The 21,029-nt window shown below is 56.9% G+C and overlaps 1 protein-coding gene and 2 long non-coding RNA genes across 3 annotated transcripts in view; 2 read left to right on the forward strand and 1 right to left on the reverse strand.

Moving 5' to 3' along the window:
• LOC120676108 lies at positions 1-20,609 on the reverse strand. The gene is made up of 5 exons (XR_005675670.1): positions 20,411-20,609; positions 20,161-20,311; positions 1,198-1,290; positions 412-497; positions 1-245 (listed from the first exon to the last, which is right to left on the reverse strand). It is a non-coding gene; the product is annotated as an uncharacterized LOC120676108 (long non-coding RNA).
• Positions 6,207-6,773, forward strand: LOC120676107. Its single transcript, XM_039957330.1, has one exon. It carries the CDS (start codon positions 6,207-6,209, stop codon positions 6,771-6,773), a length of 567 nt encoding a protein of 188 aa, XP_039813264.1.
• The window catches only part of LOC120676109, a 9,192-nt gene continuing 8,257 nt past the window's right edge, over positions 20,095-21,029 (forward strand). Inside the window, exon 1 of the long non-coding RNA XR_005675671.1 lies at positions 20,095-20,254. This is a non-coding gene — a long non-coding RNA (uncharacterized LOC120676109). The remainder of the gene's footprint in view (positions 20,255-21,029) is intronic.

The raw sequence follows: 21,029 nt of genomic DNA on the forward strand, positions 1-21,029 counted from the left end.
TATCACGTCGAATTGGGAGTGGATCCAAATAAAAAATCACAATGTATGCACACAGGTTTTGGCGGTGAGTGAATTGTGCCATATGGCCATACATATGCTTACATGTGCCACTAGATACAACATAAATAAGACTCCGGCAGGTAAAGCTGCTGCTGCTGCAGGTCACTCTTATTGGGAAGGTAAATAAATGCAGGTTTATACACTTCTTTTACTGCTGAGCCTCCGGTTCTTTGTTCTCCATATATCTGTCAAATTCAGCTTTGCCATTTGAGTTGCATATAGTTATTCGGCCAGTATGGCCCAAGGAACATAAGGATGCCTCATTATATATATAGGAAACTTCACCAAATATGATGTTGCAATGCGGATGACTGAAGAAGAAAAATGAATTCAGCGCTGCAGTAAGCTTACCTCATAAAGAGTCCTGAATAGACGCACATGGCTGCGCCAAATGAAACTGTTTGATCAAATTCCATCGAGTCATAGACAGATGATTGCTGTAGTTCAAATGAAATTGGATGATGCATGTGTAAAAAAAAAACAGGTAAAGCTGCATTGTAGTCAGGCAGGGTATTGAGGATAAACATTAGAAAGGTATCAGTACAGAACTTGATATGGCAAGAAACTTTAAGGAGGCTCGCGAATGCCAGAACAAATTAAGGCATGGGTACTATCGATATTGGTGGCCTGACCTATAACTAATATGTAAAGCTGAAGGTCGACATCCATCTATACATACAGAATCTGCACAGCTATTCAGTTCTCACTTACAATTAATATGAAAGCCAGGCACTATCTAATCACTCACAACACAAGATTACAAACGGGACCTTAGATAAAACTAAGTATACATGTGCCTTTTGATTTGTTTACAAGCTAAAGCCAAATATCTCCTTGGAATTAAGGTAGTACCATGCACGGCAAGGAAATTGAAAATATTTCAGCATGTTCGGCTGAAGAATCTCTAACTGTCAGTTTCTAAATGAAAGAGTTTATAGTTAGAGGGAAAGTCTGTAACCTATTTATTGCACATAATCCAAAAGATTCAGGTACGAAGTATGAAATTTGGATTCAGGTACAAAATTAATTAAAACAAATTTCACAAGATGGCTAAACCAGTCATGCCATGAGAGACAGAAAGACAGAACATATACCCTGTTCTAGGGAGATGCAAATGGAGTCATAGTTATAACATACCTAATTCCATCGGTTAAGCCCCCACCGGTCCAGCTGATTCCACCTGTGGCACATTTTGCCCTGCACCAACCCCAGCAACTTCACTTAAGATCCCTGCATCCAAAAAAGAGAGGAACTTGGCTTAAGAGCAACAACTTCTCATCTCTGCATATTTCAAATAAGAATTTGGTGATCATTGAAGGTAAAAGAAACAGTGGGTACTTTCATCGTCCTTATCTTTATCTTGGACTATAGTGAGCCAATCTTTCGCACTAACTAAAGCCTCCTACATCTCAGATTTTGGCCTACGAACAACTCGACAACGAGATTTGAAATCAGCTAATTCTTCTTCTAGTACCCTTTTCCCAAGCACAGGTGAACCAACAGTACAGATGCTTCCACTTGAACTTGACACAAATGCTGAGCCATCACTCCTTGCAAATCGTTCATACTCATTGAAGTACTTCTTCAGCCAATCTTGTACTGATTTCGTACATTTATCAGCTTGATCGAAACTGCTACATACTTTCTCATACCACATAATCAAACTTTCTTCTTGGATCTAAGATAGTGGCAATGACAATTACAACGTTAAAATCGTACTCTTTCCTTCTCCGGAGGCTAGACTCATTAGGTACTGGTTTAGGCTCCCAATATTTCGCAAATTTAACCTTCATTGCAGCAGCCAAATCTACCAAAACTTCATTATTTTGCCATGTTGGATCATTCAAAGCATATCGAATAGAAAGCACTAATGGTAAGAATTTGTGCGAAGTTGGTTTTTGGTCAGCCGATACTAGATTTGTGGCTTCTTCAAAAGCCTTGAGAAATACACATATCGCTTCGGCTTTTGACCACTCTTCTTCATTTGGTGCAACTTCAAGATATTGTTCAGCATAAATACTGTCGGGTACCACGATTAGGGGCACCCTAATCGGGGTACTAGGATCGCTTTAAAAACACAAACACCTGTTAAGACAACTGGGCCCACGAAGGCCCACGGCCTGCTTCCCATCCGGAAGAAAGGAAAGGGCTCAAAGAAGCCCAGCATGCGGCCCATTCGCATCCCCCTCGGGCCCGCCGGACAACCTCCGCCTCGCTCGAGGGCTCCCCTCGGGACCCTCGACCGCGCAACACACCTCCGCCTCACTCGAGGGTAGCGGACCTATCCTCGAGCGGGTGACTCATTTCCGCCTCACTCGAGGCCGTCTCTCGGCACAAGGGACAAACAACCCCGCCGCCCAACCGACCGCCGTACGAAGGCATTAAAGGCCAACCACTCCGCCACGGCACCAAGGGCGGGCGGCGTCAGGCTGCCACTTCCACAGTGGATGTGACCGGGGTCCCATCCGCTGACTCCGGTCACCATTCCGCCATCCCGGATGCTGTAGCAGCACCTTGGGACCTGTAACGTGGGATAGGACAGGCTCGGCACTGCTCCCGTACCATTATGCCGACACCGACCATCCGGACTCACCTCCCCGCTGGGGAAGGGGTCCGGCGATGTCACGTGTCCTTCCGAGAAGGGCACTCAGCACGCGCGGGCGGGGCCCCGGACCTCCCTCCTTGTGGAGTCCGAGACCTCCGCGCGTCCCCCGGACCTCCTAGTGTGCACGCTCGCACTCCGACCAGGGGGTCCAGGGCCGCCGCGCGCCCCGCTACCACTGCCGCTGGTGCAAGCAGGACCCTAATCCGTAGGGCCCACCGAATGCCACCGCGCCGTATATAGGAGACCATACATCAGCGACGACCACGCTGCCTACAGGGACACTGCAGGACGGCCGGCGCGATCCTCGCAGAACCAAGGATGAAATCCAGGACGACAGCGATGCGCGCCGCCTTCCCACAGTGTACTTCCTACAGTATCCAACCACTGTACCCTGCGATTCAGGGGAAAACGACGACTTCTATGCCCCCACTCATGTACCCCGCCCCTCCTTGTGACTATAAAAGGAGGGGGTGGGCTTCCTTTAGCCGGGGCGGCTGGCTGGTTAGTCTCTCTCTCTCTCTGGCTTCTCTTTTCCAAGAGGACGTTCAGGGACTACTGAGCACTCATCCGAGCTGACTCCACTTCTAGCAGAGACTTGGGAGCTTCCCTCCCTCTCTCGCCTTGCTTGTATCCCCTGCTACAAGCACTCCGGGTGCAAGATAATACAGTGCCCTCGCACACCCCCTTTGTTGGACGTTCGGCCCCGTGCCCGGAACCAGGATAAACCGCGCGTTGCTGTGTTGCCTCTTGCATCATCATCATCTGGGACGAGGAAGCACGCCGCATTTACTAGTTGGGATCCGGGCCCCCTGGGTCGGAACACTGACAGTTGGCGCGCCAGGTAGGGGGAGCGGCGTGACATTTTTCTCTCTTTTTCCCATTTGATCTCCAGGGATGGCGGGCAGATCCAACCCATACCCCATAGGCGTTTCGGATCTGTTTCCAGCGGGACGCATGATCTCGTTTGGGAGTCTCGAGTTCAGGGCAACCGGCAACGGTTACCTCATGCAGCTCCTCTCCCCCGGACGCAACCCCGTCACCCCGACTTCACCAGCCCGGCGCAACAGGCGCTCGGGCCAACGTTCGCGACAGGCGCAGGTGGAGCGGCGTCGTGCGGCACGCCACAACTCCCCCACGTGGGTCGAGGCTGGCATGTCGCTGCTCAGCATCACGACTAGCGGGGCCACCGCCTCGTCATCACGTGCCTCGGCGTCATCTGCGCCGACATCGTCACCTGCTGCGGCACTAGTGCCTCCCAGGGGGGCTCGACTTCGGCGTCGCCCTTCCCCTTTGGGATGCGCAACGCTACCGCCCACGCCTCATCAACCAGCGCTAACTTCATCGAGCATGAGGATCTACCGGGTCATCATCTTCTGTCGATCCACAGCCTCATCGCGTCGTCTTCTGACGAATCCTACCCCGAGACGGCGAGCTCGATCGCCGACGACGTCAACTTCTTCATGAACAACTTTACGGCCGAGAAGGCCGAGGACTACTCCGGGGTCCGCGACCCCGACGCTCTCCGCACGTTCCAGCTAGCGACGGCTTACTGCCTCACCTGCTCCGAAGACTCCAGCGAGGGGGATTTTGATCCTTCCCGAGAGTGCTTCATGGCGGACCTCGCGGACGAGCAAAATGACAACGCCCCGAGCAACCACGAGGACGGCGGGGCGGACGCGCAGGCAAACCCACCGGTGGTGCCGCTTGCAGCCCCTTCTTCGTCAAGCTCGGCGGCGCGCCAAGCTCAGCTGGCACAGCTCAATGAGCTTCAAGCCAAGCTCGACGAGCAGCGTCAACAAACCCAGGAGCTGCGCGCCGCACTCGAGCAGCAGCGTACCGTGCGTGGTGCACACGCCCAGGCGGCGGGACGTGTTGCACGGGAGCGCATCCTGGCCGACCACAACGTCGACAAATCTCTGGAGCTGAAGACGGCGGGCGAGAAGCTCGTCGCTGTGGCTTACCTACTCCAAGCTATGCCCGAGCCATCGACACCTTCGGGCCGCAACCTGCGCCGCGAGACACAGGAGCTCATCGAGCAAGCTACCGTGCAGCAGGCCGAGAGTTCTGCGTCTCGTATGCGTTCGAAGGCCCCGGAGCAGCGTGATGGGACTGCGCACCAGGACCGTGAGGTTTCTGTGCACACACCCCCAGCTGGGAAGGGCAAGGCAGCCGTAACGCCCGGTGCGAAGGCGCCCTCGGTGCACGAGCGCATCGGGAGAGTTCCCGTAAGGGAGCGAATCCGCGACACTCATAGGCACGCTGGCGACGGCGACGCCCGCAACGTCATCGACGGCAGGAGGTACACCCTCGACGGGGTGGATGCTTTGACCCCGAGCATGACAGAGGTGAGTCCCCGGAGCCTCCGGGCACCCGGGTATTCAGCCGGGAGATTCGAACTGCATCTTTTCCCCCGCGCTTTCGACAACCCAACACCCTCGTCAAATACTCGGGCGAGACTGATCCTGCAGTCTGGCTCAATGACTACCGCCTAGCGTGCCAGCTAGGCGGCGCGACGGAGGACGCGGTCATCATCCGCAACCTTCCTCTTCATCTTGCTGACGACACACGAACGTGGCTCGAGCACCTGCCTGCGGATCAGATCCACAACTGGGCCGACTTGGTCCACATCTTCGTGGGCAACTTCCAAGGCACGTACGTGCGCCCTGGGAACTCCTGGGATCTCAAAGGGTGTTGCCAGAAGCCCCGCGAGTCCCTGCATGACTACGTGCGACGCTTCTCCAAGCAGTGCACCAAGCTCCCCAGCGTCACCCACGTCGAGGTCATCAACGCTTTCCTTGAGGGTACGACCTGTAGGAACCTGGTGCATGAGCTCGTAAGAAGCCGACCCGTCAACACCAATGAGCTGTTCGACGCTGCCACCAACTACGCCGCCGGCGAGGAAGCCGTTGGTGCCATCTTCGACGACAAATTGAGCAAGCGCAAGGACGATGCGCCCGCGGAGGGTAGCAACGCCAAGCCCAACGCCCCCGCCAAGAAACAGAAGCGGGGGAGGAAGGGAAAGAAGCCGGTCCCACCGAACCAGCGTGGGTCAGGGCAGGCAGAGGACTCCGAGGAGGCCTTCGCCGCCGCCCCAGACTGCAAAGGACCTCGAGGCCCCCCTCGAGGCGGTGGTGGCCAATTCGACGACATGCTCAAGAAGCCGTGCCCTTACCACAAGGGCCCGGTCAATCATACCCTCGAGCAGTGCGAAATGCTCAAGAAATACTACAACCGTGTCGCGCATCGCGACGAGGACAAGAAGAAGGATGCTGGTGACAAAGGTGGAGATGACGAGTTCCCCCCAGTGGAGAACGCCTTCTTCATCTTTGGAGGAGCAACGACGAATATGACTTCTCGGCAGCGCAAGCATGAGCGCCGCGAAGTCTTTTCCGTCACCAAAGCCACGCCATCCTACCTCGACTGGTCGAAGGATACCATCACCTTTGGCCGCGAGGACCACCCCGACTACGTCCTGCATCCAGGATGGTATCCGCTCATTGTCGACCCCATCATCTACAACACTCGCTTCTCCAAGGTGCTCATGGACGGAGGCAGCAGCCTCAACATCATGTACGCCCCTACCTTGGAGCTCATGGGGATCGGACTGGACAAGCTTCGCCCCAGCAAGTCGCCATTCCACGGCGTCGCGCCGGGGAAGCGAGTCCAACCCCTCGGCCAGATCGATCTGCCTGTGTGCTTCGGCACAGCAGCCAACTTCCGCAAGGAGGTACTCACTTTCGAGGTGGTGGGGTTTCGGGGATCCTACCATGCCATCCTGGGTCGTCCTTGTTACGCCAAGTTCATGGCCGTCCCCAACTACACCTACCTCAAGCTCAAGATGCCGGGTCCAAAGGGCGTGATCACCATCGGCTCTTCATTCGAGCACGCCTACGAGTGCGACGTTGAGTGCGTTGAGCGCGCAGAAGCTCAAGCGGAGGACGAGGCCCTCGCAGCCACCCTCGACAAAATGGCAAGCGAGGCCTTGGACTCCACGCACCGACACGCCGGGAGCTTCGAACCCGCCGAGGATATCAAGAAGATGCCCCTCGATCCGAACCACTCCGACGACAAGGCGTTGCAGATCAGCGCCAACCTCGACGGCAAATAGGAAGTGGTGCTCGTCGATTTCCTTCCGCGCCAACACAGACATCTTTGCGTGGAGCCCCTCGGACATGCCTGGCATACCGAGGGAGGTCGCCGAGCACTACCTTGATGTCCGACCCAACTCCAAGCCGGTGAAGCAGCGCCTGCGACACTTCGACGAGCTCAAGCGCCGGGCGATCGGCGAGGAGTTGCAGAAACTTCTGGCGACCGGATTCATCAAAGAGGTATTCCATCCCGAGTGGCTAGCTGATCCAGTATTAGTGAAGAAAAAGAGTGGAAACTGGAGGATGTGTGTACATTACACTAGTTTAAATAAGACATGTCCGAAGGTTCCCTTTCCTTTGCCACGAATTGATCAGATTGTAGATACTACTGCGGGATGTGAACTCCTATCCTTTCTTGATGCCTATTCCGGTTACCACCAAATCAAGATGAAAGAGACCGACCAGCTCGCGACTTCTTTTATCACACCCTTCGGCATGTAATGCTATGTTACGATGCCCTTTGGCCTCAGAAACGCGGTGTATGCTCCATGTTTTCGGAGACCATCTCGGGCAGAGCGTAGAGGCATATGTCGATGATATCGTTGTAAAAACCAGGAAGGCGGACGACCTGGTTGCCGATCTCAAAATCGCGTTCGATTGCCTACGGGCCAAAGGGGTGAAACTCAACCCCGAAAAGTGCATGTTCGGGGTGCCTCGAGGCATGCTCTTGGGCTTCATTGTCTCCCAGCGGGGCATCGAACCCAACCCCGACAAAGTCTCGGCCATTACTCGGATGGGGCCGACCCGAGATCTAAAGGGGGTATAGAGGGTCATGGGATGCCTAGCATCCCTTAGCCGTTTCATCTCACGTCTCGGCGAGAAAGGCTTACCCCTGTATCGACTCTTGAGGAAAACCGAGCGCTTCACGTGGACCCCCGAAGCCCAAGAAGCCCTCGAAAGGCTGAAGGCGTCGCTCACTCGCGTCCCCATTCTCACACCACCTATGGGCGGCGAGCCCCTCTATCTGTACGTAGCTGCGACGACCCAAGTGGTCAGCGCGGTGATCGTGGTCGAAAGACAAGAGGAGGGTCATACTCTGCCCGCCCAACGACTGGTATATTACATCAGCGAGGTGTTGTCTGAAACTAAGACACGATATCCGCAGATTCAAAAACTGCTCTACGCAGTGGTTTTGGCTCGGCACAAGCTGCGCCACTACTTCGAGGCTCACCCCGTTACCATGGTCTCGTCTTTCCCCTTGGGAGAGATAGCCCGTAACCGGGAAGCCGAGGGTAGAATTGCCAAATGGTCTGTGGAGCTGATGGGAAGAAACACTCACCTACGCCCCCCGCAAGGCGATCAAGTCCCAAATCTTGGCTGACTTCGTGGCTGAGTGGACGGACACTCAGCTACCTTCACCACAAATCCAGAGCGAATGCTGGACTATGTACTTCGATGGATCGGTGATGAAAACCGGCGCCGGTGCCGGCCTCCTCTTCATCTCACCCCTCGGAGAACACATGCGGTACGTGATACGCTTGCATTTCCCTGCTTCCAACAACATGGCGGAGTACGAGGCCCTTCTCAGTGGCCTCCGCATCGCCATCGAGCTCGGCGTCAAACGCCTCGACGCGCACGGCGACTCTCAACTCGTTGTCGATCAAGTCATGAAGGAGTCTAGCTGTCATGACCCGAAGATGGAGGCATACTGCAGTGCAGTGCGCCGCCTCGAAGACAAATTCGACGGCCTTGAGCTCAATCATGTCCCGCGCAAGTACAACGAGGACGCCGACGAATTAGCCAAGATCACGTCGGGGCGGACCACCGTCCCCCTGAACATCTTCGCTCGCGACATCACCAAGCCCTCCGCCGAATTCAAAGATCCGGCGGAACCGGGCCCCTCGACCACCGGGTCCCCCTGAGGGAACCCCCCGGCGGACGGGGTTGAGCCCATGGACATTGACTTCGGGACCACCTCCGCTGACGAGGCCGAAGCAATGGAAGTCGACGAGGCCCCCACTTCGCGAGACTGACGCGTCCAGTACATTGACTGGATGGCTCGAGGGGTCCTACCCTCGAACCGTGCTCAAGCGCGGCGCCTCGCTAGGCGGGCCAAGTCCTTCGTTCTAATCGATGACGTGCTATACAAGCGCAGTCCCTCGGGCGTCATGCAGCGATGCATCCCCGACCCCGAGGGCAAGGAGCTGATCCGCGACATCCACGCCGGCATATGCGGCCATCACGCTGCACCGCGCACTCTCGTGGGTAACGCGTTCCGGCAAGGCTTCTACTGGCCCACCGCGGTCGCTGACGCCACCGACGTTGTGCGAACCTGCGAGGGTTGCCAGTTCTACGCGCGAAAAACACAGCTCCCGGCCCATGCTCTGCAGACCATCCCCATCACATGGCCGTTCGCCGTGTGGGGACTAGACCTCGTCGGTCCGCTGAAGAAGGCGCCCGGGGGCTTCACCCACTTGCTGGTGGCGGTCGACAAGTTCTCCAATTGGATCGAGGCTCGACCCATCGGCAAGATCAAATCCGAGCAAGCAGTTCTATTCTTCACCGACATCGTCTTCAGGTTCGGGGTCCCGAACTCGATTATCACCAACAACGGCACCCAGTTCACAGGCAAGAAGTTCTTGGCGTTCTGCGACAGTTTCCACATACGTGTGGACTGGTCGGCTGTGGCACACCCACAGACGAATGGGCAAGTGGAGCGTGCCAACGGCATGATCCTCCAGGGACTGAAGCCGAGAATCTTCAACAAGCTGAACAAGTTTGGCCGGAGGTGGCTCACGGAGCTACCCTCGGTCATTTGGAGCCTGAGGACGACCCCAAATAGAACCACGGGCTTTTCCCCGTTCTTCCTCGTCTACGGCGCTGAGGCCATTCTCCCCACTGACTTGGAATATGGATCGCCAAGGCTCAAGGCATACCAAGAGCAACAAAACCAGCGAGCTCGCGAAGACTCGCTGGACCAAGTGGACGAGGCTCGAGACATGGCGCTCCTCCACTCTGCGCGCTACCAGCAGTCTTTGCGAAGGTATGAAGCGCAGAGGGTCCGGCGCCGAGACCTCAACGAAGGGGACTTGGTGCTGAGGCTCCGACAGGACAACAGGGGCCACCACAAGCTCTCACCTCCATGGGAAGGGCCGTACATAATCGCCGAGGTGCTCAAACCCGGCACATACAAGCTGGCGAACGAAAACGGCGAAGTCCTTACCAACGCTTGGAACATACAACAGCTACATCACTTCTATCCTTAGCATTTCGAGCTATTTGTATATTGTTCGTACTCGCATTTTCAATTTCCCGAAATAATAAGGAAGTACGCTTTACTTACTGCTTTTTGGGAACCTTCCGGACCCTCGAGGGCTCGGGTGCACACGAACATTGAGGTACGCTCGGCTTTACCCTCGGCAAAGCCGAGCCTCCCTCGGGGTCTACTACGGGGGGAACCCCCGAACGTCCCCAAAAAGTCGCCAATGTTTTTTCGAAATATTTCCGTCTCGACCCTAAGCTTCTCGTATCCTTGGAAAAAACGGACGTGAGGCGTAAGCAACTACGGTACGGGGCTGGCCGAGTCGTGGGGCTGCCTACGCCTCCAGGACACGGCACCCCCCTCACCACCCTACGCCTACGTTGCTTATGAACGCGAACTTCCTCGCAGATGTTTATCTAAGTCGCATACGAAGAACACGGAAATAAAGTAAAGAAATATAGGTTCGAACTCACAAGGCCTCGACGGGCCACACATTCAAATTACGAAAATAAAATCTCTTATATTCATAGGATGCGATTACAAAGCGCGACTATGATAAACACTAATCTATTTACATGGGCTTCGAGGCCCACTTTTCCTACAGGCTACCATCCCCCCTTGCGGGCCCTCAGGGGCATCGAATTCGGTGATGGGAGGGATGTCTGCTTCGAGCTTTTCGGCGAGGACGGTGGCGAACTCCTCCGCGGCTGCGTCAACTTCATCCATGATGACCGACGCGGCGTCCGCATCCGCATCATCGGGAATGACGTACCCCGACGACACCCTCTGGAGATCCATGAGGTAGTGTGTCGAGGCCACGGCGAGAGCCCGCAGGACACCGAGACGGAAGGTGCTCTTGGCGTGTTCGGTAATCCGGCCGCCTAGCAAGCGCAGGCGGCTGATCACCGAACTGCCCGAGACGGCACCCTCCCCCTCGAGCTCTTGACACACGCTCACGGCGGTCTGCTCTAGCTCAGCAAACTCCATCTGCGCCGCCGTGAGCGCGGTGTGGACCGCTTCCTTCACCGCGGTCTCGTCCGCCACCTTCTGCCTCAGCTCTGAGCAAAGGAAACCAACGTCAGTTGTGAAAAGTAACAAATCAACGAAAAATCAAAGGTACTCACCCGTGATGTTCCTCGGCGCCTCCTCCCTCTGGGCTCGAGCGGCCTCTTCGAGCGAGGACAAGGAGGCTTCCTTCTCCATAAGGGTAGCCCCCATGTTCTGGAGGGCCACCCCCTTCTCCTCGAGGGCCTCGCCCTATTCCCGGAGGGTCCCGGTGAGCGCAACCACAGCTACCTCCCTGTGGAGGAGCTCAGCCTTCTGCTGCTCGAGCGTGGTGCTGAGACGTTGTAGCTCGGCGCTTTGGACCTCAGCCTCCCGAGCTCTATACTCGAGCGCCGTCCGAAGGCGCTGCAGCTCGGCAGCTTGTGCCTCGGCCTCCCGGGCCTTCTCCTCCGCTGCCGCCCTCTGGACGTCCCGCTCACCAGCAACCCGCGCCAGCTCCTCCTCCAGCGCCTGCTGACGCGCTCCCAGATCCGCCATCTTCGCGTTGGCGTCAATGTTCTTGAGTACCAGCTCGGCGTTGTGCTGCCCGAGCTGGCTCAGCTGAGAGTACAGCCGGTTCATCTCGGCGCTCTTTTCGCGCGAGATTTCCCTCAGCTGCTACAAAGGGGAGGACGTGGGTGAAGACGCCTAAAAGTTAAACCAAATCCGAGCAATTTTCGGGGGGGGGGGAAGCATTTACCTGGCTGACCTGGTAATCCGCATTCTGGTGGAGCGTGAAGGCGCGGTCAAGGGCTTGCAAGATCTCGTGGCCCACGCCCATCTGCTTGTTCCAGGCCTCCTCCTCCTCTTGCTCCTTGCGAAGGAACTCCGAGGGGACCCCGGTCGGAATGATCGCCCCGAGATGGCCCCCCTCGGACGTCCCCGCCTCGAGCATGCCCGCGCTGGCTGACGCGAACTCGGCGATGTGTGCGGCGGCGCTTGCCGCAGCAACGGGGTCGATGTCCATCGAGTCCCCGTACTCCTCACTGCTGTCCGGCAGCTCCACCACCGCCGTCACACCCACTTGCGCCGTTGGCACGGGCACTACCGCGACAGTACCCTCGTCCCGGGCCTCCGCGGGCCCCAGGACGGGAGCTCCTTCCACCATCGGTGCCTCTTGCGCCGTCTCCTCTGTGATGCCCTCGCCCTCGGCCCTCGGGGGCTCGAAGACGAGGGTCTCCTCCTCCACACGGTCAGCAGGGCGCTCCTGCGCGCCCCCGCCGGTCTCTCCTCCTGTGTCTGGTCGGGCGGCGCTAGCCACATTGCCCTGACCGGCCTCAACTTCAGTAACGGCCAGGGTGGCGCCGTCCACACCACCCTGGCCGGTCTCCCCGGCGTCGGCAGCCAGAGCGGCTGCTTCGGCACCGCTCTGGCCGGCGTCACCCTCCTCCTCCTGTGCCCGAGCTTGCTGCGCTGCCTGGGCACCCCGAGCCATGGCCTCCCGTAGCCTCGCGGCCGCCGCCTCGAGGTCCACAGCAGGCGGGGCTGCGGCGCCGTGTGCGGCGTACTGCGTGCCCCGGTCTTGAGAGCCTTGGCCGGGGCAAGCTGCACCGCATCTTTGGGGACGGCCCCGGGGCTGGAAATCGAAGAACATGAGTTGAGGACAATAGGATCGAGAAACCCACCAAACACGCAACAAAAACGAAAGCGAGGTCTGCTTACCCGGATCGAGCACTCATGCTCCGCTTCCTCGAGGCGCTTCTTCGGGTCCGAGTCGCCGTGCCGCCCCTCGAAGACTGCCCCGAGGGCGCCCCCTCGTGTCGGCCTGGTGACTCGAGGCTGCCAGCACGGACGACTCCTCGCCCGCCGCAGTCTTGTCGCCAAGGACCAGCACCTGGGGCGCAGGCGTCTCCTCACCAGCCGCCAGAGGCGAAGACCCCAGCTCAGCCCCCCCGAGGGATGGGTGCACCGAGGACTCTGCTATGGCCCTCGTCACCTCCGGTGCCACCGGCTCCCCCTCGTCATCATACCACAGGTAGAACGGCGGGGGGCTCGTGCCCGCGGCTTCCCCGTCGCTCCTCAGAGTGTGGTCCTCGGCATCCGAGGCCTCCTCCTCCTCCTCCGAGGACTCGGGCGTGGCGGGCCATGCTTTCCCCTCCGCACGAGCAAGCTTGCACTCCTTGTCGTGCTTCCCCTTTCTCTTCCTCTTCCTCTCGGCCTTTTCCTCCGTCGCGTCCTTCCGCCTTTTCATCTTCTCCGCGTGGAGACGATTGATCAGGCGTTGTTCCGGGACCGGGGGCTTCGAGGTGCCGCACCTCAACCCCTGCAAAGCACGCCCGAGACAGGGTCAGGAAAAGGGGACGAATAAAATACAGCGGATTCGAAATCAAAACTTACCAGAGAAATGTACCCCAGCTCGGGGTGCATCTTGATCCTCCAGAGGTCCTCGGGATTTTAAGGGAAGTCAGCCACCGCGTACTTCGCCCTACAGGCGGCGGCGGTGTGGGATAGCAGCTCTTTCGACGTCCTTGAGCCCTCCACCTTGCTCCCGGGGGTGAGCTCGAAAATCGGCAGGGCCCTTTCCACGAGAGGGATAACCCTCTGCCGGTGGAAGTTCACGATGACGGCCGCTGCCATCAGCCCCTTCCTCACCAGACACGCCAGCGCGTCGGTGAGGCCCTCGAGCTTGGCTTGTTGCGATGGGGGCGACATCCCCCAGTCCCACTTCGGCGGACGCTCCCGGATAACTTTGTTAGTGAACGCCGGGAGCGCGCCCTTGTAGTTCCGAAGGTAGAACCACCCTCGGCTCCACCCGGAGTTGTTTGTCGTCATCTTGCTCGTGATGTAAAAATTCCTCCGGGTCGGGCGGACGTGGAGCGTCAGGCCACCGGCGCGCGTGAACTGCCTCGGTTGGCCCCGCGCGTTCTCGACGAAGAGTTCACCGCGGAACAGATGGACACAGAGGTCCCAGTGGGCTTCGATGCCGAGGTACCCCTCGCAGACGGCGACGAAGACCGCCGCCTGCGAGATGGAGTTGGGGCTGAAGTTGTGCAGTTCCACTCCGTAGTACTCGCACAAAGCCCTCATGAACCTGCTGACGGGGACGCCGAAGCCTCGCTCGTGAAGGCGCACGAAGCTCACGACGTAGCCTTGTGGGGGCTTCGGCTCGGTCTCATCCGGATGCGGTGAAATCCACGCCGGCGCCCCCAAGTCGGTAATCCGCGGCAGCAGCCGGTCGGCGACCAACTGCTGTAGGACCGCCACGGTGGCGGAAGACTTCCCCCACGGCAAAGGCTCCTGGATGTCCGACATGTCTTCGATTCGAGGGGGGATGCGGGAATGAAGGCTCCGAAACGGCTAAGGTTCTCTCTTTCTCTCTCTCTCTCTCCTCCTTCTTCCTCCTTTTCGCTCTTGGCTATGGGTTCAGGATGCAAAGGAGGCGGAGAAGGCAGAGAGGGATGAAGTCAAATGGCCAGGTGAGCCCAAACAACCCATTCCTCTTCATTTTATTTCACCACGACGGGCGCAGCCACGGCCCAAATCTACCGCATTGAGTGCGGTAGATTTTGCTCTCGCTGACGGTTGGGCCCCATGATCGCGGAGTCTCCCACGCGCGCACGCAGTAATAACTACGGCACGGTAACCGGCGGGCACGGCGTGACTGTTGAGCTATCCCATCCGTCAGCCGCCGCCCACGCCGCTTCATCTACCCGAGGCTGTCGCCTGAAAAGGCGCGCCCACGCTGCACCACACAGATCGGGCCACGTCGCCCACCACCAGCGGAAGACCCGCGCGCATAACTCGCGACTCTGTGTCGTTTCCGAATCACGACGAAATATTCCTTCGAAGGGTCTCTTTACCCTCGAAGGAATCGCATTTCGAGGCCTTACTGATTAGGGGGTCGAAGCCTGGCCCTTCAGGGGGTTCGACAGGCGCCCCAGATCACCAGAGTCAGGGACTACAGGGATGTGCCGTACAAGCTACCCTCGAACGCAGTAGTTCGAGACATCCTACGCAGTGTTCAAGGCCAGTCGAGGGTGCCTAGACGGGGGATCCCATCGAGGGAGAGCATCGAGCCCTCGGACCCTATCGAATGGGTCCGAGCCCCGCCTAGCGAACCTTCGCAAGTGCTCTATGTGACGTGTCTATGGACCACAAGCCAACCCTTATCGAACGGGGCACGGACGTCCGCTTGAACAACCCGCCAATAGCTCACTGAAGCAGCCATAGCTCGCGGCCCGGGCATGGGTAGCATGGTGCGCTTCACCCCTCCTCCCTGCGGAAGGGCGACGAGGGTCGTAATCAAAATTCGAGGGTTCCCCTGAACGCCTTCATACGGGCCTGGGCTCGGGGGCTCCTCGCACACCACGGTTCAAAACCACACCCTCGAATAAATCGACAACCGTCACTTATGAAGCTCCATGTGTATAACCGAACCCCCCGCTATTAGCGTACGTTCCCCTAACGGCTAAGCTGAACGCCGGGTCGCTGTACCAGCACTGAGAGTGCCGAGGCCGGCTGAAAAAGTGCCGATGCCGGCTGAAAAAGACGTTGGACGGCCATCCCAGTAAAGCTACCCAGTGGGACAATGTTTGTAGCCCTTGGACGAGCACAAACACTCCTCCAAGGCCTCGGGGGCTACACCCGCGGGTGCGCTGACGCGCCCCCGCGAAGGAGACTTCATACATATTCGAGGGTCGTAACTCTATGTACACCCTTATACCCTCGGTAATCCTCCACGTAGAGGAGAAAGGGGACTTTATTGCTCAAATGCAAATAAAGATTACAAAGGGTTACCGGCGCGAAGCCATCGAAAGATACAAACACGTTGCCACCTACGTGGCAATTTTCCCTGTCTTGGGGAGGAGCGAGCAACGAAGAAAGGCACCAGGCCCCTGGCTGACACAACAGCGAGGCTACTAGGGATGCAAGAAGCAGCCCCCAGACCTCACGGGTCCAGCGGGACGCTCTCCTCGCAAGCCTTCTTCTAGCGTCTCCTCCACCGAAGACCACGCGGGGGGGTCGAGCTGGCAGACAACGCCCTCCGCACCATCTCCCCGAGAGCAACCTTGTCCCCGGGGGGACGATGCGAAAAACAGCCGCCAGACCTGGCGCCAGCGCCCCGGTCAGGCGTCTCCATCCCCCTTCAGGCTAGGGGACATTGCAGGAGCAGGACCCCATGGGCCCAATGCTCTTCTGCTGATCCCACTGAAGCTGAGGGATGGTGCGCATGCCCACTCCGGTCTTCCCCCACTGCTCGCAAGCTTTCTTCTAGCGCCAAAAGTCTAAAAAAGCCAGGCCGCCCCATCCGGGGGCCGGTCACAAAAGGGCAGAGAAAACATTACAAAATTAGGGCGATACTGGAAGAAAGAGCTGGGAGGTTGGAGAAGAAAGGGAACCCCACGACCCCTATTTATAGCTGCGCCGGGCACAAAGCTTCAAGCTTATTAAAGAGCGGAGGCTTGTATCGCCCATGACGAAGCGGCCCTCCACGAGCAAAGGATGTCCTCGGTCCCCGCACCGAGACATGACCAAACGAAATAAAGCAGAGCTGAGCCCCTGGACGCTAAGCGGGGCAGTGTTGGCTCTGGCCGGCTGCCCTCGAACGGCGCGCCGCAAAGCAACCAGGAACGTCGGGGCCAAGGCTCTACATGCGTGACAGCGCAATGGGAGTACCAGCTGCAGAGCAGCGGGCGCCACCGTCGCCCTGGCCCCCCCCCAGCGCGCGGACACGTCTTGTCCTTCAAACAAATAAAGAGGCGCGCACCTCGAAGTACTCCCCCAGCGGGCGTACTACCCCGACCGGCGTGTTGTCACATCCGCCGGACTGGCGTTCAGGCGCGTCTGGCGGATGCGCAGCATTGACTGATCACGTCAAAGGGGAAATCGCCGAATCACCCTTTGGTCGAATCCATTGACTCGACCAAAGCCTCGGGGGCTACTGTCGGGTACCACGATTAGGGGCACCCTAATCGGGGTACTAAGATCGCTTTAAAAATACAAACACCTGTTAAGGACAACTAGGCCCACTGAAGGCCCACGGTCCTGCTTCCCATCCGGAAGAAAGGAAATGGCTCAAAGAAGCCCAGCATGCGGCCCATTCGCATCCCCCTCGGGCCCGCCGGACAACCTCCGCCTCGCTCGAGGGTAGCGGACCTATCCTCGAGCGGGTGACTCATTTTCCGCCACGCTCGAGGGCTCCCCTCGGGACCCTCGACCGCGCAACACACCTCCACCTCGCTCGAGGGTAGCGGACCTATCCTCGAGCGGGTGACTCATCTCCGCCTCGCTCGAGGCCGTCTCTCGGCACAAGGGACAAACAACCCCGCCGCCCAACCGACCACCGTACGAAGGCATTAAAGGCCAGCCACTCCGCCACGGCACCAAGGACGGGCGGCGTCAGGCTGCCACTTCCACAGTGGATGTGACCGGGGTCCCATCCGCTGACTCCGGTCACCATTCCGCCATCCCGGATGCTGTAGCAGCACCTTGGGACCTGTAACGCGGGATAGGACAGGCTCGGCACTGCTCCCGTACCATTCTGCCGACACCGACCATCTGGACTCACCTCTCCGCTGGGGAAGGGGTCCGGCGATGTCACGTGTCCTTCCGAGAGGGGCACTCAGCACGCGCGGGCGGGGCCCCGGACCTCCCTCCTTGTGGAGTCCGGGACCTCCGCGCGTCCCCCGGACCTCCTAGTGTGCACGCCCGCACTCCGACCAGGGGGTCCAGGGCCGCCGCGCGCCTCGCTACCACTGCTGCTGGTGCAAGCAGGACCCTAATCCGTAGGGCCCACCGAATGCCACCGCGCCGTATATAGGAGACCATACATCAGCGGCGACCACGCCGCCTACAGGGACACTGTAGGACGGCCGGCGCAATCCTCGCAGAACCAAGGACGAAATCCAGGACGATAGCGACGTGCGCCGCCTTCCCACAGTGTACTTCCTACAGTATCCAACCACTGTACCCCGCGATTCAGGGGGAAAACGACGACTTCTATGCCCCCACTTATGTACCCCGCCCCTCCTTGTGACTATAAAAGGAGGGGGCGGGCTTCCTTTAGCCGGGGCGGCTGGCTGGTTAGTCTCTCTCTCTGGCTTCTCTTTTCCAAGAGGACGTTCAGGGAGTACTGAGCACTCATCCGAGCCGACTCCACTTCTAGCAGAGACTTGGGAGCTTCCCTCCCTCTCTTGCCTTGCTTGTATCCCCTGCTACAAGCACTCCGGGTGCAAGATAATACAGTGCCCTCGCACACCCCCTTTGCTGGACGTACGGCCCCGCGGCCGGAACCAGGATAAACCGCGCGTTGCTGTGTTGCCTCTTGCATCATCATCATCTGGGACGAGGAAGCACGCCGCATTTACTAGTTAGGATCCGGGCCCCCTGGGTCGGGACACCGACAAATACTAAGTACAGACTTGTAATCTAATGCTTCTTGTACCATTCTAAATGTAGAATTCCATCTGTTTGGTATATCCAGATAAATGCCACGTTTTGCTTTAAGGCCCTTATTAGTTGCAATTGAGTTGAAATTCTGAATTCGTGACGGTGAAGATTCTATGCTCTTCAACAACTCACGAATCTTCTCTATTGCAGCATGAATAAGTTCCATTCCATCTTGAACTAGAATATTCAAAATATGTGGAGAACATCTAACATGCAGATGTGCTCCCTCACATAACAACTCATGCTTGTAATGTTGTACAATTAGTTCACATGCCTTGGTATTGTTGCCTGCATTATCTAAGGTTAAAGTAAGCATTTTCTCCCTTAAACCCCACTCGGTTAGGCTACTTACAATAGCCTCTTCTAAAGCATAGCCGGTATGAGGATACTTGACTTCCTTCAAACTAATGATTTTCTTCTTAAGCTTGAAATCAGCATCCACATAATGTGCAGTTATGACCATATATCCTAAGTTCTGAAGGGAAGTCCACATATCGGATGTGAAGCACACACGAGAGTCTAAGACTGAAAACTCATTGTGAATATCTTGCTTCATTTTCTCATACATCTTGAGGCAATCATTACGAACGGTTTGGCGCCCTACACATTTCATTGTTGGTTGTAGAGTTTCCATCCATGGCTCAAAGTAAGGGTCTTCAAATTTATTGAATTCGATTTCAGCATGTATGACAAACTGAACCATGCGCTCACGACTTAAGACGGGGTCAAACACAAAGGTATCTGAAGATTTTTTCTTTATGGTGTCTAAAAAAACTGTTTCTATCAGTATCCCCAATAGCCGGGCAAGTTGTAGCAATATGACTTCTAAGACTACTAGTGCCCGATTGAGTCCCAAGTCTCAGCCCACAATACTTGCAAACTGCCTTCCAAACGTCATCTACCATCACCAAATCTTGCTCAAAGAATTGCCATACCTTTGATCTCCTAACACATGGTTGAGATGAATCATGCTCATCATCGGTTCCAGAGCTATCAATTGTGTGGGATGTGGTTGCAGACATTTTTTAGGTAGCTCACAATGAATCTGCACATGGGAGGCCATTTACAAAATATCCTCTAGTACCCAAATAAAGTATGATAGTTTTGACAGACGCAACATAAAACAACCAGTTGAGTTAAATACATATTTTTGTGTACTTGCATCTTATCCAAGGATCTACGAACTAGCAAGACCCTCAAAAATTGATGGAGGACGAATCAGCACTGGCCCGGCAATATCCACAGCAGGAAGCTAATGAGTATCACATGCTCCCATATGCAGGACTAAAGTGTTAAATAATTCAGCATGTTCAGCTGAAGAATCTCTGTCAGTTCCTAAATGAAAGAGTTAATAGTTAGAGGGAAAGTCTGTAACCTATTTATTTCACAAGATGGCTAAGCCTGCAATTAAAAGTCAGGAATGTCTGACAACCTTAACAAGCCTAATGGTTTCTTTCATTAAATAGTTAAGTGTCGACAGACCAATCAGTTCAAGAATCGTTAGGCCATGCATGACCATTCCTGAAGTGTGCAGTGCAGAGCATGCCAAACCATCAGCCAAGCCCTTTTTCAGTGAAAGCAACACCAAATCTAATCAATATATATAGCTGCGGTTAACCAACGCAAAGTACTGACCACTTCAGACATGGAAAATATATCAGATTTGAAAGCATGTGCCTGGTAAAAAATGCAACAAAATTAGCTGCACAAACCACGACAGCCTTGACGGTGCCCTCGATGTGGTCGACGCCGGGGCGGAGCGGCCATCACCAGCGCCTGCGCCGCCACCTGCTGTACGAACTAGAGGTACCGCAGCCTCTCCTCCTCCTCCTGGGTCGCCGCCCTCTCAAACGTCACCTTCTCCTGCAAATCAAGAACACCCCCAAAATCAGCACCAGTAGAAACAGGACAAATCTGAAAAGGACCTGCAAGAAGTGAAGGGGAGGGAAGCAGGTGTTGGACCTGCCGAGAAAAACCACGATCTGGCAGCCTTTGCTGCTGCTTGCCCCAGTCGCTAGGATTTGAGCAGAGGGCGCGGGATGTTGGCTCCTTGGAGATCCAGGCGATCCGTGGCAGCACCTCCGAGCGGAGTGGTGGTGCAGCGCCGCGCCGTGGCAGATCCGCGAGCGAGGAGAGGAAGCTCAGGCGGAGGCGGGGGCGTGGTGGCTGTAACAATCCAAAAATTTGAATTCAAATGGAAATACAAAATTTTATTCAAATTTGAACCTTACATGTGGACCTCACCTGTCAATCCCTCACTCTCTCTTCTCTCTCCCTCCTCTGTTCTGTGCTGGCCGAGCCGTGGGCGCCGTCCGAGTCAAGGTCGCCGGCCACGCGCCGTGCCCTCGGCGCGCCCTGTCTTTGGTTCTCCCGAAGCCTCTCGGCCTCTCCACGCAGCGCCATCTCCTTGCACGCACGCCGAGGACGGCCGTCGACGCGCCACGACGACGAACGTGCCGAGCCGTGACGTGCGCCGTTTCGCCACTCGCTTGCGCCCTCTGCTGGCTCTCCTCCCTTCCATGTGCTTCGCAAACGAGTCTCCTCCCTCCCCCTCTACTCCCCGTCTCTGCTCGAGGCGCCC

Source organism: Panicum virgatum, chromosome 5N (assembly GCF_016808335.1).
Source record: "Panicum virgatum strain AP13 chromosome 5N, P.virgatum_v5, whole genome shotgun sequence".
NCBI classification, from domain to species: domain Eukaryota; kingdom Viridiplantae; phylum Streptophyta; class Magnoliopsida; order Poales; family Poaceae; genus Panicum; species Panicum virgatum.

What these genes read in the sequence shown, in the direction of transcription:
- LOC120676107 (XM_039957330.1), top strand. Translation starts at nt 6,207, where the DNA reads ATGGACGGAGGCAGCAGCCTCAACATCATGTACGCCCCTACCTTGGAG.